Raw genomic sequence first — 17056 nt, forward strand, 5'->3', positions numbered from 1 at the left:
AGAAATAATGTGCTTGCTGCGAGCACAGCAGACTGACCTTCTGACAGGCCAGGGAGAGTCGTTACTGTTAGAACAGCCTACTGGTTCAAGGGAGAGATGATTCTGTGGGCTAGTAGCCAGTTTCTATATCCTCAAGATAAAATTCCTGCTGGAAGGGTGGTATTAGGTGATTTGTTAGGGTGCTATAGGGTGAGTACCAAGGTGGTCATTTTTGCCTAATTTGGGGTCAGGAAGCTGGCTGGTAAGGATCAGGGGGCTTCTGGCAACAGTTACAATGGGGCTCAGTCAGTTCCAGAGATGATCTTGTTTCTGTGGTGAGGCCTTGCACCTGTGACCTTGGTATGGGACTCCACAGTCTCATTCTTTTTCTCTTTTTTTTCTTATTGAGATACAATTGACACACAGCACTGTGTAAGGTACACAGCATAATGATTTGACTTACATACAATGCAGTTTCATCCTTACAACATCCATTCAAGGAAGGTAACCTAGTCCACTTGTCACAGTTGAGATGTCCCGGTTCCCCCTCATGACCAACTGGGCACATTGTCAGCCCCAGGATCTCTGTCTTGGTGGCAGCCACTGGTTCAATGGTAACTCATTCATTCCATGACTTGTGCATGCTCCAAGGTACTAGACAAGGGGACATTATGGTGACCACAACCAGACCCATCATTACCCAGTTCAGTTCAGTTCAGTTCAGTCGCTCAGTCGTGTCCGACTCTTTGCGACCCCACGCCAGGCCTCCCTGTCCATCACCAACTCCCGGAGTTCACTCAGACTCACGTCCATCGAGTCAGTGATGCCATCCAGCCATCTCATCCTCTGTCGTCCCCTTCTCCTCCTGCCCCCAATCCCTCCCAGCATCAGAGTCTTTTCCAATGAGTCAATTCTTCGCATGAGGTGGCCAAAGTACTGGAGTTTCAGCTTTAGCATCATTCCTTCCAAAGAACTCCCAGGGCTGATCTCCTTCAGAATGGACTGGTTGGATCTCCTTGCAGTCCAAGGGACTCTCGAGAGTCTTCTCCAACACCACAGTTCAAAAGCATCAATTCTTTGGCGCTCAGCTTTCTTCACAGTCCAACTCTCACATGCATACATGACCACTGGAAAAACCATAGCCTTGACTAGACAGACCTTTGTTGGCAAAGTAATGTCTCTGCTTTTGAATATGCTATCTAGGTTGGTCATAGCTTTCCTTCCAAGGAGTAAGCGTCTTTTAATTTCATGGCTGCAGTCACCATCTGCAGTGATTTTGGAGCCCAAAAAAATAAAGTCTGACACTGTTTCCACTGTTTCCCCATCTATTTCCCATGAAGTGATGGGACCAGATGCCGTAATCTTAGTTTTCTGAATGTTGAGCTTCAAGCCAACTTTTTCACTCTCCTCTTTCACTTCCATCAAGAGGTTTTTTAGTTCCTCTTCACTTTCTGCCATAAGGGTGGTGTCATCTGCATATCTGAGGTTATTGATATTTCTGCCAGCAATCTTGGTTCCAGCTTGTGCTTCTTCCAGCCTAGTGTTTCTCATGATGTACTCTGCATGTAAGTTAAATAAGCAGGGTGACAATATACAGCCTTGACGTACTCCTTTTCCTATTTGGAACCAGTCTGTTGTTCCATGTCCAGTTCTAACTGTTGCTTCCTGACCTGCATATAGGTTTCTCAAAAGGTAGGTCAGGTGGTCTGGTATTCCCATCTCTTTCAGAATTTTCCACAGTTTATTGTGATCCACACAGTCAAAGCCTTTGGCATACCCAGAAACCCACACAAATGGATGTGAAATTACACTCATAGAAGGTGCTGAGGAGAAGTCTGCAGATGAGAAGTCCTGATGGAGTTAGGAAGATGTGGTGGGTTTGCTGGGAGATGAGACATGAGTACATGCTTGCGTGGCCAGGGGAATGGGGAAGTGGCTGAAGCTCAGAGGACCAGAAAGAGGGTGGAGCAGGACAAGGCTGCTGTGGGCAGCAGGGGCTGGACCACTCTGGGCCCTAGGCTACCTTAAAGTATTAGGTCCTTACTCCCAGGGCAAGGGGAAGACATTGAACTATTTGAAGTAGAGGATGACATCATAACAAGTGTCATTTTAAAAGCTAACTGCTGTATGGAGAGCAGGTGGGAGGGGACAGCAGGGTTGCAGCGTCCAAGAAGTGTGTATGGCCAGCAACGTAGCATGGAGCAGTGGCGTGGAGGTGGGGGATGGGGGAGATAGCATCAAGAGATACTTAAGGAAAAAGTCAGATAGTCTTTGAGATGGAATGGATGCTGTGACGGGTGATGGGTGAGCTGGATTCATGGGCCATGCAGTCTCTGCGTTAATTCAGGCCCCACTCCTGATTTAACACTCTGATGTCACTTTCTTAATCAAATTTGAACAAGGGGCTCCACATTGTCACTTTGCACTCAACCTTGTAAAGTAGGTGCCTGGCCCTGCCCTGGGGCTGGAACTGGACTCTCAGGGCCCCCTCCCCCAGCTGCAGGCAGTCCAGAAGCAGCTCTCCTGGAGCAGGGGGACCAGGTGTTGGGCTTGGAGGGCTCACTGCCTGGAGCCATCAAGCTGCAAACAGATCAGAGCTGCAGCCAAAGGGGCCTGGCCCTGCAGGAGAGCAGCAGAAATGGGGGTCAGCCCCGACCCCAGTCTGAAGCACACTTTTATTCTCTAAGAAGCAATGAGATGGCAAGATATGATTTCTGGAGTCCTTTGTGGGCCATCATTTAACACATTTATGGTTCTTTTGTATCTTCGTTGCAATTCCTTGTGGCCTCTCCATGCTGGGCTGGCCCTCAACCGTGGGACGAGTAGACACTGGCTTGCAGGGGCTCGGCAGGCCCTTGCGTGTCCTCTCCGTTGTCTGTTGTTTCTTTGTCGCTCTGTGCCTGATTGCCCCCGCCCCTGCCCCGGGTAGAGAGAAATGCTCCATGAGGTAAAAAACAACAATAACAACAACAGCAAAACCAGTTCTGGGAGCAGTGATAATTTGTGGCTACTTTTGGCTGAAATTTCTGTGGCCTGGTCTTCTCTGGTGAAGCTGAGGGAGGTCTGTTAAGAGAAGACAGACCCCAGCAACAGTTTGGCCCAGGGCTGGGCTGTGCAGGCCCCCAGAGTGGGTTGGAAGCACCTGGCTTGCCAGGGACTGTTTTGCTGGCCTGGAGGACATTTGAGCCTCTGTTTCTGGAAGTTGTATGTGTCTCCACTGGCTCTGCAGCCTGCAGACGTTTCTATTCCCATTTCTGAGCCATGTGCTTAGTCTGTCTTGTTTAAGATGTGTTTTCTTTAGGACCAATACCCTTGGCTCGTAATCTGGGAGCTTGGGCAATAATATTGGGGTGTATTGGATGTGGGGAGCATGTAGGGAAACTCTCACTAATGTGGCTTTCCTGTTATAGGCCCCTGGTTCACTCAGATTAGGGGATAGTGAAGTGTACTCTGAGCCCTGTGGCTTGGGGTTTAGAGGACAAATTCCAGCTCATCTCTCTGCACCAGGCCATTGGTTCCTGATCTGTGGTCCCTGGACAACTGGGCATCCTTGTAGGTAGTGGCCACAGTTCCTGTTTCTTAGATACTCGCCATGTAGCAGGCATCATTCCAGCTCTTCTTTCATTGAAGCTTTCTGAGCAACTCACTGACACAGTGGAATTGTGTATTTTTCCCCCAAAGTTACAATACTGCCTTTAGTCAGACGTGCCTCCAGCACTTCACTGTTCCCTGCAAAAGACAGACTGTGTTTCTCCTCCTCCTGCACTGGGGGGACTTCATGACTGCCTTGTGGAGCAGAATGTGGCAGAGAGATGCACTGTGACTTCTGAGGCTCGGTCCTCCTGCTAGTGTTTGCCGAGTACCTACTGAGTGCTCCAGGCCTCAGGGATGCTGAGGATGCGTCATCAGTCTGTGTGCTCCCTGCCCCGTTGTGTGTGTTTTGCTTGCTAGACTTAGAGAATGATAGAACTGTGAGGGATCTCAGAGACTTTCCAACGCCCTCATTTTTAGGAGAAGAAACCAGGGCCCTGGAGGAATGAGGACTTGCCCTTGGTCATACAGGACTCTGCGTCCCTGGTGCAGTTGAGGTCCCGGTCCTTCTGCTTGTCTTGGCTTTTGCCCATCTCAGGAGCGCTGGTTAGTGGAGTTCAACTCCAGACTCAGTGCTGTGATTCTCGGTCACTCTCTCGGGCACACAGTAGGTGCTTAGAAGATATTTACTGAGTGAATGTTTGTGCTGGAAAGAGCACAGAGTCTGCTCGGCCATAATGCATTCAGCAGCCCAGCAGGAGAGGTGAACTTCAGTAGGGGCCCCCTCTGGGAAGAAATGTCCTTTGTTTTTTTTAATGAAAAATGAAAGCGAGTGGGCTGTTGGAATTCGTGGAGGTTTAGGGCAAGTTTTGTTTTGAAGCTGTCAGGTCTCTGGAATCCCCCTTAGGCTGTTTCATCCCACCAGAGAAGGACTGATAGAAAAGAGGTGGGAGGTGGAGGGAGTCGGGAGGAGGGGCGGGGGAGGGCAGATGGAGAAGAGCTTTGCTTTCTTTGTGTGCCCTGAATGAATCTAGGCTGACTCTCCAGTGATCCCAGGGGACTATCTCAAGTCACCTCTCTTAGCCCCTTGCAGTTTTGTACCTGGCCCCCTAGCCAGCCCCTTGCCTGTCACTGGTCACCTCTGTCCATCAGGTAAGACACCCAAGTCAACCAGGCTGGGGGTCTGGTGCCTGCCACCTCTCTAGATCTGCCTCGTGCTTTACTCCAGCCATGCTGGCCTTCTTTAACCAGCTATGGGGCCTTGGGCAAGCCCTCCTCCTCTCTGAACCTCAGTTTCTTCCTCAGTAGTCCTCAGGAGAACCCCATTTGTTTGTTCATTCACTTGCTGTGAAGATAACCCCCACGTTTAAATGACTTCCCTCCTCTAGGCCCTGCCTCTTCAAAAAGTCACACATTCCAAAGCTCCTGATTCTCAATAAACCTTTTCTTCTGCCTAAGAATAGCTTGCTTTAAAAAAAGAATAAAGAAGAACAACCTGCTTTTATTCCAAGCTCTGCTCCCCCCTTAGAAGGCTTTTTCTCTCTGGTCATGCCTTAACATAGGCCAGTGGTGTCTGCAAGTGGAGAATGTGGGTGTTGATAGTAGTTCCTTAATAGGAGGTTGGGTTGTCACAGCCACGGTCAGTGGACACGTTTGTGGAATTGGAAGCATCATGCTTTATCTCTGCCATCGCTCCCTCTCAGGAAAAATAGCGAACATATCAGAATAGCATGCTTTCTCACAAAGAGTCCTCTTTTAGCCAGATTTCCTCAGAAAGATTATTCTGGGAAGCAAAAGACTGAACCTAGTGGTTAATTTGCAGAGGGGTGTTTTTGGGTAATCCAGTGTCATTCTCTCAACACATTGCTATTGATAGGTATGCATGACAGGAAACATAATGGTAATTATACAAAGGACCATGATCTGCGAGACATATTCTAGGCACTTACACTGCACTGGGGAGACTCGACACATTTGTATTATAGGTGAAATCTGCAGTCAAGCATCAGAGCTTCAGAAAATGGGGAATTCTCAGTGGGCTGAGGTGGTCAGGGAGGGCTTCCCCTAAGAGGTAAAGATCTCAGATTCTCATCACACCAGTTCGGATTCAGAGGGCCTAACTCAGGTCCTTGTCTGGTACAGTCTCTCTCTCTGTCTCTCTCTCTCTCTCTCTCTCACACACACACACACACACATACTCTGTTGGTCTTAATTGAAAAGATAAATGAGTTCAATCCAGGAAGATAAGTAAGATGGAGGTTGATTGGATGAGAACATGTTTTCATAGGATAGTTCTGGGGTGAGGATTGTCAATGTGAGAAAACAGCTTCAGATGTATTTAACTGTTTGCAGAGCACTCCTCACGTGAGTGAAGTCTTACTTCCTCACAGCCCCACGAGGTCAGCCCCCAGAGAAACTGAGTCTCGGGGCTCCGTGACTTGGCCACACAGGTCGTAGATGGTAAAGCCCAGAACCTAGCAGCAGCAGTGGCCCACCCCTAGTATGTCTTGGCACAGGGCTATAACTGTTAGCCCCCATCCTTGACTAACACTATTCTAGCCACATAATTTTAAAAGGGGTAAGTGAAATGTCAGGAAGAGATGCATTTAACGATACTTAAAGAGCCATGTCCACTGTTGAACCCTCTTTTTTCTTTCTGCCATTTTTTTCTCAGCCAATTTAAATTATTTTTTTAAATGATTTTAGAATAGAAAAAGAGCTAGGAGTCAGAAAAACCATCTTAGAATTTCATATTACTTTGACATCTTTTAGGATTTTAACACTGAAGCATAGCAAAGAGGCAGTAATGGCTTTGGGCCATAGACAAACAGAGTCATTTTAAAATGAAGATAGATTTTTTTGAGGGGGAGGGCCTTGAGATCTTCCCCTAAAACTAAGTGAAGAAAGACCTCTCCCAGTGCTGATTGGAACAGAAAGTATCTCATTCCTCTTGAATGGAAATAGGAGCAAAAATATTCCAAAGCATGAATCCACTGCTAAATCCACTACATCAAGCTCCCTGGAACAGTAGGAGGGGAAGAAGCCCTGAAATTGACCTGATGATTGGGGAATATCTGTTAAATGCTTTTGTAACTTCCTCACTGTCAATTCAACAGGGAAACACTGCTATCCAAGCCTCCCGTTTGCCTGAGAGTCAGGAGCTTCTAAATCAAGAAAGGAAGAAACCAAGCATATTATTTACGAGCTTCTTCCCTCTTGCTGCTTTAAGTCACAGTGAAATAAGCCTGTTTGTTACCACGCTGGGGCAACGCTGGGCAAGATTACACCGCTTCGTGGGAACCGGCAAGACCGGCCTTCCGCGCCTCCTAGCGGATCTATGAGGTGGTACAGCCTACGCTACACGCTGCAGAAAAGCTGGCCACTGGCAGGCAGCGCCGCATCCTAACGCCGTCCGCGCGCATAGCCTCGACAGGGCTCCTTGATCGCTTCTAGTCCCTACCCAGCCACCAGTCAGGGCTGCAGGCGAGGTGATTCCACCCCAGGTTACAGCGTCCGAGCCCTTAGCATCCTATCAGACTGGGTGCCGGCAGCAGCCACTTCAACCTGCCCCGGGAGCACACGCGTCTTTGGAACCATCCGTGGCAGTGCAACTTCCCCAGGGAACCAAGTGTAGTTTCGCCCTACGACTCGGTTCAGGTAGCTGAATCCAGCGCATGAGTGGACAGGATGTTTGGCGCTGGTGGAGCCACTGGGACCCGAGAGAAGGTGTTGGAGTGCTTTGAGATCCTAGTTCCGGAGGCGCCGCCGGTACTCTGAGAGATTGTAAAGTACCTGCTCAGGATCTCGACGGAGATCCCTTGGCTGTCGGGGGCCAAGACGCCTGTTGAGTTCCCGAACCTTCGAGGATGCTGGGCTGGGGAGGATCTCCCCTGAGAGGTGTCAGGGGTACTGAGAACAGGTTAGGCGTCCTGGATATACTGAGTCAGGAGTGCCTCCAGGATGGAGGCAAAGAAGAGGTTGTTGTGGAAGTTCAGGGGTGGATGGCTAAGCATTTTAGAAACGGGGTTGGAGGGGGATGGTCTTGAGCAGGGTTTCCCAGGCAAGTGGCTGTTTGGGGGCGGGGGGGGGTGTCTTCAGAGGGAGCATCCGGAGTGGGGTTTACTAGGAGAGGTGGCTGTCCTGTGGGTTCTGGGGAATAACTAGTTGGGGGATCCCTAGGCGAGGTGGCTGGCTTAGAAGTCCCAGTCCCGGAGGAAACTGGTTATGTTCCTCCCTCTCCTTCCGTGGAAGCGACTATCTCAAGGAACTGCGGGTCCGGTAGATTCCCGCTCATTTCCAAAGTCTCAAAAGAAGTTTCTCAAACGGGAATTTCTAGGACAGCCGCTCAGCAACCCCAGGGCCGGCGGTGGTGGCCCTAGTCCTAGATAATTTGGGGTTCCTGGAAAGGGGACAGCTGAGGCATACACGCGTCGGGAGAAACGCACGGTCTTCTCACGGCCCTCGGGGTTTGTTTCAGAGTCCGACCCAGCAGATCGGTCCGCGGAGTCTCAGGGAGGGGAACCCAGGAGCCCCCACCCCGCCTCCAGGCACGCCGGGACTGCAAGTCGGGCCCCGCCCCCGCGCCGCGCCTTAAAGGACTCGAAGGCCGGGGCGCACCGCGGCGGCCACGGTCATGGAGGGTGCGTTTGCGGCTAACTGGAGCGCTGAGGCGGTCAACGGGAGCGCGGCGCCGCCGGGAACCGAGGGCAATCGCACTGCCGGGCCGCCACAGCGCAACGAGGCCCTGGCGCGGGTGGAGGTGGCCGTGCTGTGCCTCATCCTGTTCCTGGCGCTGAGCGGCAACGCGTGCGTGCTGCTAGCGCTGCGCACCACGCGCCACAAGCACTCGCGCCTCTTCTTCTTCATGAAGCACCTGAGCATAGCCGACCTGGTGGTGGCGGTGTTCCAGGTGCTGCCGCAGCTTCTGTGGGACATCACGTTCCGCTTCTACGGGCCCGACCTGCTGTGCCGCCTCGTCAAGTACCTGCAGGTTGTGGGCATGTTCGCGTCCACCTACCTGCTGCTGCTCATGTCGCTCGACCGCTGCCTGGCCATCTGCCAGCCGCTGCGCTCGCTGAGCCGCCGCACCGACCGCCTGGCGGTACTCGTCACATGGCTCGGCTGCCTGGTGGCCAGCGCGCCGCAGGTGCACATCTTCTCGCTGCGCGAGGTGGCCGACGGTGTCTTCGACTGCTGGGCCGTTTTCATTCAACCCTGGGGGCCCAAGGCCTACATCACGTGGATCACGCTCGCCGTCTACATTGTGCCGGTCATCGTGCTTGCCACCTGCTATGGCCTTATCAGCTTCAAGATCTGGCAGAATTTACGGCTCAAGACGGCGGCGGCGGCGGCAGAGGCTGCCGCGGGGGCTGAGGGCGAGGCGGCAGACTGGGCTGGGCGCGCGATTCTGACCCGCGTCAGCAACGTCAAGCTCATCTCTAAGGCCAAGATCCGCACGGTCAAGATGACCTTCATCGTCGTGCTGGCCTTCATCGTGTGCTGGACGCCATTCTTTTTCGTGCAGATGTGGAGTGTCTGGGATGCCGATGCGCCCAAGGAAGGTAGCGCGGGCGGAAGCACCGGGAGGAGGGAGCGCGGCGGGCGTGGCCTGGTCCTGCTGTCCCTGTCCAGGGTTTGGCGGGCTTCGTGGATTGTTCTGAGCCTTGGCCGCATCATCTGCTGGCCAGGTGACTTGGGGCATAACCTCCCTGAGCCTTGACTTCCCTTTCTGTAAAATAGCAAAGATGATAAGCCAGTTTTCCCCTGCAGTTGTTATTTAGTTGCTAACCAGTGTCCGACTCTTTTGCGATCCCATGGATTGTAGCCCGCCGGGCTCCTCTGCCCAAGCGATTTCCCAGGTAAGAATACTGGAGTGGGTTGCCATTTCCTTTTCTAGGGGATCTTCTAGATCTGTATTAGCAGGTGGATTCTTTATCACTGAGCCATCAGGGAAGCCTCCTCTTCAACAGTAGGGGAATGAAATGTGAAAATGCACGTAAAATCCCTACCACAGTCTTTAGGCCACATGGGGTATTTGATTCACTGTTACGGACCCGAAAATTGAGCTTCCAATGACTTGCCTTTTCCACCTGGTGAGCAATGCGGGGAGGTGACTTTCCGACCCAGGCCCCATCTCCTGCCACGTTAAGTTCACTTCCCTTGAACTTCCACTTTAAGTTCAAGTCAGCGTGAACCCGGGAGACCTGGTTTGAATCAGAGCAGCGGGAGATGGGTGCTTGGATTCTTCCAACCGAGCCTGAGAAGGTGTGGGGCAGGGCGCTGTCAGTGGGCGGAGACTGGGAATCCCTTGCCGAGTGGAGGAGGCGAGTTGTGCCCCTCGCCCTCTCTCCAGCCGCGAGGTGGAGAGGTGAGTATTGCGGCGGCGGCGCTGTCAGTACCCAGGAGCCCAGACAGTGCTTCTGCTGAGGGGTGGGGGCAAGCAGGGAAGGGAGCGAACGGAACGCAAACTTCCCCGTTTGTCTCTGGAGCCCGGTTGATTTTGGTAGGCGGGAAACGCGCGCTCTCCAGTGGAGGACAGACAGTGTCAGAACTGCGGGTGGCTGGTGAAACCGGGAGGCGAAGGTAGGGTGGGATGCTATGAGGAGGGATCCAGGGGAGCAGAGCTTCTGGGGCGCTGGCTTCTGGCCGAGGCTTTGCGCCTTCAGCCTTCATCACAGACAGTTCCGGTAGCTCATTTGCAAACAGCAGGAGGGGTGATCTGTGGTGGTGAACGACTTAACACCTTTTGGTTGCAAGGTAATCTCAATGCACTGGAATGCCGGCGGCTCAATTGCTTGTAAGGAAAGACTGGGAGGCTTTCTTTCAGCTGTTCTGTCCGTGAGAAAGCAAACTTATCCCATTTCTGGATAGAATCAGTACTACTTCCACCAGTCTCCAACACTGCAGCCAACCCGTGGAAGCTGAAATCATCATTCAGCTCTCTAACTTTGCTTTGCTCACAGATCAGGGACTAACTGAGCAGCTGGAGAAATCACATGTGGCTTGTCAGCTGGCCTTGTGGCCCCCACAGAACTCTTTCCTTAGGTCTCGCTCCCCCTGCCAGTCCCTGTAAACCCAGCTGCTCCTTTTCCATCTCTCCCCGCCTACACCTTCACTCACACCAAGCTCTGCCTTTATTGGTTTAGAGCTCGCCTTGTTCCAAAAATAACTTGGGGAGGGGGCTCAAAGATTCAGGTCCCAGGCATGATAAAATAGATAGGGGAAAATGGGAAGAAAGGGGGGAAAAGGATAAAAGTATAATAATAGCAATAATAAAGCTTCTTTGTGTGTTGGGGGGAGGGGGCTGTGCAAAAGGCTTCCTTTTCATAAGAGCCAAAGCAAAGAGGAAAACTCTCGATTTCAGTATTTTCATTGTTCAGAGCAGAAAATAGAGGAGAAAAAAGCAAGAGGAGGGTTGTGATAATTTAATGAGCGTCCCCGCCCCAGTAGCCACATGCTATTGGGACCCTGCTTTGGTGAGTCTAGTAAGTCTGCAGAAGGAGGGCTTGGACCAGACAGCCCTAGCAGGTTTGGACAAGCCCCGGATGGAACCGTCAAGATCAAATTGCGCAGCCAAAAGATTTGGCAACAACCTTTCCCCTTGAACTCTGTGGAACTTGCTTGGCTGCTGGTAACAGGGACTCTGACCCTGAGCTGCTTCTCTGGGGGGAGATGAAGACAGATGGATGTATCCAGTTGGTCAAGACAGCAGGCAGGCCTGTAGGTCCCCAGGTCTCGGTGCAGGCTAACAGCAGGTGTTGGAGCCGGTGTTGGCCTGTGTTTGGAGCCCACCCTTCCACTTTCTCTTGTGTCCTTGTGCTGATGATTTCCCCTTTCTGAGCCTCAGCTTCCTCCTCTGTCATAATGAGGATGACATGGTGTGACCCATAGCACCTGGGGACCACACGATCAATGTCATTCCGCCTTTCCCCCATTCTGGTTGTTTAAAGTTTTGTTTTCATTCTTGGGATTGGCTTTGAGAATCTCGGCAGTCAGAGGAAATAGACATTTATTCGTCAGAGGAAATAGGAGGGGGTGGGGTGTTGGCAGAGTCTGCTGGACAGTATGTAGTGTGTCCAGGAGGGTTGGTGTGTGGAGAAGCTTGTTAAAAGCCAGAGAGGTGGACTGTGAACCTTGTCACAGGGGGGATGCCACCTGTCCTGTTCTCTGACGTGTGCCCATTGCCTAGCACAAGGCTGGCCATCCCCTGGAGTGCAACCAGTGCTAGTTGAACAAACATGTGGGTTATGGGAGGAGGAAGGTGCATAAGATGGGGCAGGGATGAGTGTGTAGAGTTGAACTGAAGATAAATAAGACTCTATGGAGACCTCTGGCCATAGAATTGGCTACTCGGTGAGGAAGTGCGCCCCCCACCACTTGGGGTAATCAAAAATCTGCCAGGGTGTTTTGCCAGGGGAAAGGTTGAAATCCATAGGAGGCCTGATTGTAAGTGTTTCCCCATCTGTAAAATGAGCAGCAGTCACCCTGGATGGTTGACTAAACCTGCCTGGGGCTGTTTGCTGGGGTTAAGATTAGGCTTTAGGTTGTGGGGAGGGGAGGGTAGAAGGTGCTGGTGGCATACAGCCTGGCATGCAGTAAGTGCGCTGCCAGTGCTTTACAAAGAGGAAGATCTCAAGACGTGTCAGGTCATGGAATCCGTCCATACAGCTGAGGGAGTGTGGATTGTTGAGCTCAGGAATGCATTTTCACAGAGGGACTACAATTTTCATCGAGTGGTGGCAAGTCCAGTAATGCTGGGAACAAGAGTGTTAAGAGGTCAAGGGAAATTAAGGTTTCCCCAGAGGAAGCAGTATGATGCAAGGTGGGGAGATTTTAGCTCTGAGTTTTGGAAGCCCAAGGGGACCGTTTCGGATGAGTGGGTGGCAGAGCGGTGTAACCAGGTGGTCTTCCTGTGATTCTGATTCCAGGCCACTGAGGGGCAGCCTCAGGTGCCACGGAGGGCACCTCCCTCCGTGCTCTGCTGGAACACTGGTACCTCCCCCCCTTTCCAGATGCTTCAGTACCAGGGGCCTCTGCCCTCCACAGTCCACGCCTCACACTGTAATGGTCACACTTATTCATTCTATTTCTTTCTCTTTATCCCCACCTGACCTTAATATTTGCGTGCGAACTCACTTTTTCCAGGGGAAATTGAATTTGCGTTCAGTTATCTTGTTAGGGGCCCATCTCCCATCATCAAGCTGAGAAATTGTCTTTTTGCTTTTCCAACATACTGGTGGTGGTGACTGGTTTATCAGGACCTCCTGTCTGCTAATTTCATGCTTCACTTCAACTTAGTCCCTTATTGGACATTTCCCATTTTCCAGCCTCTGCTAGTGGCCAAGGACAGAGCCACAGATGTCACAAAGTCCTCAACCACAGATTATAAGCAGAAATAGTTACAATATGAAGGGACGATGCTGTAAGAGTTGTATTCACTTGTCAGAAGTACCGTGAGTGCCCCCAGGATTCATTGATTCTAGCTCCCTGGAAAAAAAATCAGGATCAGAGAGGAATCAACATTTGAAAAGGGTTTTGAAGGATGAGTAGGAGCTGGTTATGCAAAGAAACATACACACATTGCCTGATGAGATCATTGGAATACTTCTCAGACTTCATTTTGTACACAGAATCATGTGGGAGAACTTGTTAAAGTGCAGATTGTGATTCAGCACATCTGGGTGGGGCCCGTGAGACTGCATTTTTAACAAGCTCCTAGGTGATGCCTGTGCAGGGCCCTTGACTGGACATTGAGTAATGAGGCTTTAAAAAGCTTTAATGTGTTATCTCTGTTCCCAAAACATGTGGCTTGCCTTTGCATGAGTGGCCCAAGTTGGTGGCAGGGTCCTGTCATTCTCTGAAGGGTAAGGAAAGGCTCTCCGTTTGCAGGAAACCTCACCTCTTCTGCTTCTAGAACATGGTTATTTCTCAGGTCCTTCCTGTAGGCCCCACATGTCCCTAGATTTGAGCAGTGGCATCACGGAAGACTATTTAAAGCTGTATAGCCCACAAGTTTAGCTCTTCTTCCTGACCTTATACACGGCAAGATCACACACCTGTGACTTTTACAATTCCAATGTTGTAAAATGGTGCTCTTTTCAAGGAGCCTTGGAAAACATATTCATATTCAATCTTTCTGTACATGTACATCCAGAAATCATTTTTTAAAAAGCCTCTGTACACCACAACTCCCAAATTCTCCTATAGCTCCTATAGGGATAAGGGATTTAGTCCTTATGAGAGGTGCCTGATTTGGGAGCCATGGGTTGGGGAAGGGTGGGGAGGGGAGGCCTTGAACTGAGTGAGTGGTTTCTGGAGTGAGAGCCTCTTAGGAACATTGATGAGCTTGATCAGATTCAACTGAGCCATAGGTCTTTGAGTTGTAAGTGACATGTGTTCGTTGCCTCAGGAACAGCGCAGCCAGAGAGGAGAGGCCATGGCCAGCTGCCCGTCAGCTGTTCCGGGCTAATTTGGGCCCAGGGTGACAGTGATGGTGACAGGCGGGGGCAGTACCGGGAAATCCGCATAGGGGACTTCGTGCAGCTTGAGTAAAGCCAGGCTGGTGGGTGGATGGACCACTGGGACACCCTGTCCTCGCATGGCCCTCGGCCACCCACCTCCTCATGAGTCATGGTTCTGGGTGGAAGTTCAGCATGGTGTCTGTCTCCTGGGGGCGGTAAATGCCCAGCAGGGAATGTTTGCAGTTGGCGCATGGCCCTTTCTGCTCAGTTCTCTGCTTGGCATGTAGGAGCCCCCACTTGAAGATTACCCCAAGTGCCCTGCCTTGCGCTCATCGCCTGTCTGCCAATGCTGCCACTCCCCACTGACTAGAAGGCCTGTCTGGCTTCTCTCCTTCTCACCTGGATTTGTAAATCCCTTGAGGGCAGGTCCCCAGGGTTGCTTGGGTGGCTGGCACTGAGTAGACACAGCAGGGGAGGATGCATGGGCATCTGATCTCTTCCTCCACCCCTCCCTCCCTTTCCTGAGAAATGCCCTGAGCTCAGGCCAGGCAGGTGTGAGGCCCAATCCCTGGTTCATGCCTCCCACTCAGCCCCTCTTCTCTCCAGGACCAAAGAGAGTGGTTTGCAAGCCCTCAGGGCTTGGACCTTGAGGGACAGGTGTTCCTTTTGCTGAGGGGGATAGAAGACATGGATGAGAGCCAGCTCGCCTGGTGGAGACCCTGAAATCCCTTTCTCACCCATGGCTGCAGCCCCCTTCCCTGCTGGGTTTCTTATGGCAGAGTAAAGTTTTCCACAGCAGACCATCTGGAGTTCCTTTGGGGTCATGTAATCCAATCTCAGGGCTCTGGGTTTTGAGTTTTGTTTTGTTTTTTTTTTTAAGTCATGGATAAAAGGGCAAAGAACAGTTTCTTAAATTGAACTCAAGAGTGATAAAAAAAATCTGCAGTTGATCACATTTCATATCTGTAAATAATAATATAATAACTTGAATAAACACGTTGCCATTCACAATGCCCTTTCACACAATTTTTTTCCCCCCAATTTTCTCAAAGCCCTAGTGGGTGTCACCTCCATTTCAAGATAAGGCTGTTAAGGTTCAGACAGTAGATGTGGCTCAGAGAATGAATAGGTAGGAAGGGGGTTCACACCCCTTGGGTTTGCATCTGGGTCCTCTGTAAGGGGCTCCCCATGGGCCTGACCCCCAAGGAGATGCTGGCTGCTGACCACTCTCTTGGATGAATCTCTAGATTCTGATTTCCACACCCTCCTTTTGTCCAAACTGACTTCCCCATCACTCTGCTCTAGCATAACTGAGGCCAGAGTCACAGGAACTTGGGAGCTGGGCTGACCCTTCAGAGCAGCTGGGATGCAGGCACAGGAGCCAGCCTGGGGGCCCTGCCTTGAAGCAGGCACTGTATATGGGCTGCCTGGTACAGGGTGTTACCCCCTGGCTGAAGGCAGTGCCCCCAGAGAAACTCCGCTGTGTGCTTGCTTGCTATTCTCTGGCAGCTCTGGGCTGAGTGCCCGGTCCTAACATGGGACCCCGAGTGGCCACTACAGCATCCGCTGCCAGCCTGCTGGACTCCAGTGGGGCAGCGCCTCTCTCAGTCGCCTTTTCAGTCAGTGGCCGATTGCAGCAACCCACTGGGTGGCTATGTTTTGAAAGGAGATGGTTGACACAGTGAGGATTTCAGTGTAGAAGACCACCGCCAGGAGAGTGGAGTGGCCCTGGGACTTGAAGGTAGAATGCAGGTGAGCAGAAAGTGGAGGGGGTGATTTTACAGCACTCTTTCCAGCTGCAGTGTCCTGGCTGTGTGTGAGCAAAGCAGAAGACCTTACCTCTGAGATCTGCATGCAAGATCAGATATTCCTGTGCTAAAAGCATCTTCGTAAGTCAGCTGGAATAAGTCTGGAGCCTTCTCCTCCCCTGCTGGGTCACTCATTCAGAACAGCATGGACTTAGACAAGCCCAGACGGCCCCCTGGCACGTGGTCACGATCGCAGCTGCCGTGCATCGGCCATCTGTAGTATTAGGTGCTCTTCTGCCCTTGCTGTGCTCCTGTGAGATTTGGGGACTCTCATTATCATCATTCAGAGATGAGAAAACAGCAGTTTCTTGGGGAGTTAAAGTATTTATGGCTGGCAGGGCTACATGCTAGGTCTGGTAGCTTCTACCTCTGTGTGCTTGGATACTCTTGAGTGGGAGGCAGTTGACTTGCGAGGTCAGTAAGGAATGAACAGGTGGCCATGCAGATGGAAGCACGTGGTAGGGAAGCTTCGGATGGGAGAAAGGACAAGGAACGTTCCAGGGCTGGGCTGTGCATGTGCTCAGAGCACTGATGTGGGAGGAAGGCAGGCTTGGTCTCTGCCGTCCTCCGCCTTGTGACACAGCACCTGGTCCCTCTTCTCAGGAGGTGAGGCTTCATGCCACAAGAGTGATGCCGTGTTCTCCTTTCTTCCCCCTCCGCCTCCAGCCTCACCTTTCATCATCGCCATGCTCCTGGCCAGCCTCAACAGCTGCTGCAACCCCTGGATCTACATGCTCTTCACGGGCCACCTCTTCCAAGAACTTGTGCAGCGCTTCCTCTGCTGCTCATTCCGCCGCCTGAAAGGCAGCCGGCCTGGGGAGACAAGCGTCAGCAAAAAGAGCAACTCGTCCACCTTTGTCCTGAGCCAGTACAGCTCCAGCCAGAGAAGATGCTCGCAGCCATCCACGCTGTGACTGATAGGGCCAGGACTGCCCTCCTTGGCTTCGATTGTGCGACAGTGACACTCTGGTTCTTGGTGTCTGTGTATATGTGTGTATAAGGTACCTTTCAGTTTGTACCCCTCTGCACCTTGGGCAGCTGGAGTTGGGTGGGGAAGCAACCCCCATGGGGAAAGATGGTAGGGTGACTCCACCATCAAACCAAGCCCCGGATCTTCCGTGGGCTCCCACGGGTACTTCTCCTGCCCTGACCCCACTGCTGCCTTCCTTTAACAGTAAGTCCCCTACATAAGAATGGGTTCTGTTCTGAAAGCACGTTTGTAAGTCCAGTTTGTTAGTAAGTCCAACAAAGTTAGCCTGGGTACCCAGCTAACACAGT

The 17056-nt window shown here is 51.7% G+C and overlaps 1 protein-coding gene across 1 annotated transcript; it reads left to right on the forward strand.

Moving 5' to 3' along the window:
- The first annotated feature begins 8143 nt into the window (after positions 1-8143).
- On the forward strand, positions 8144-16886 carry OXTR (oxytocin receptor). The gene is made up of 2 exons (XM_005907085.3): positions 8144-9071; positions 16445-16886. The coding sequence occupies exons 1-2, from the start codon at positions 8144-8146 to the stop codon at positions 16690-16692; spliced, it is 1176 nt and encodes a 391-aa protein (XP_005907147.1). The 3' UTR covers positions 16693-16886.
- The last annotated feature ends 170 nt before the right edge of the window (positions 16887-17056 follow it).

Source organism: Bos mutus, chromosome 22 (assembly GCF_027580195.1).
Source record: "Bos mutus isolate GX-2022 chromosome 22, NWIPB_WYAK_1.1, whole genome shotgun sequence".
Taxonomy (NCBI): domain Eukaryota; kingdom Metazoa; phylum Chordata; class Mammalia; order Artiodactyla; family Bovidae; genus Bos; species Bos mutus.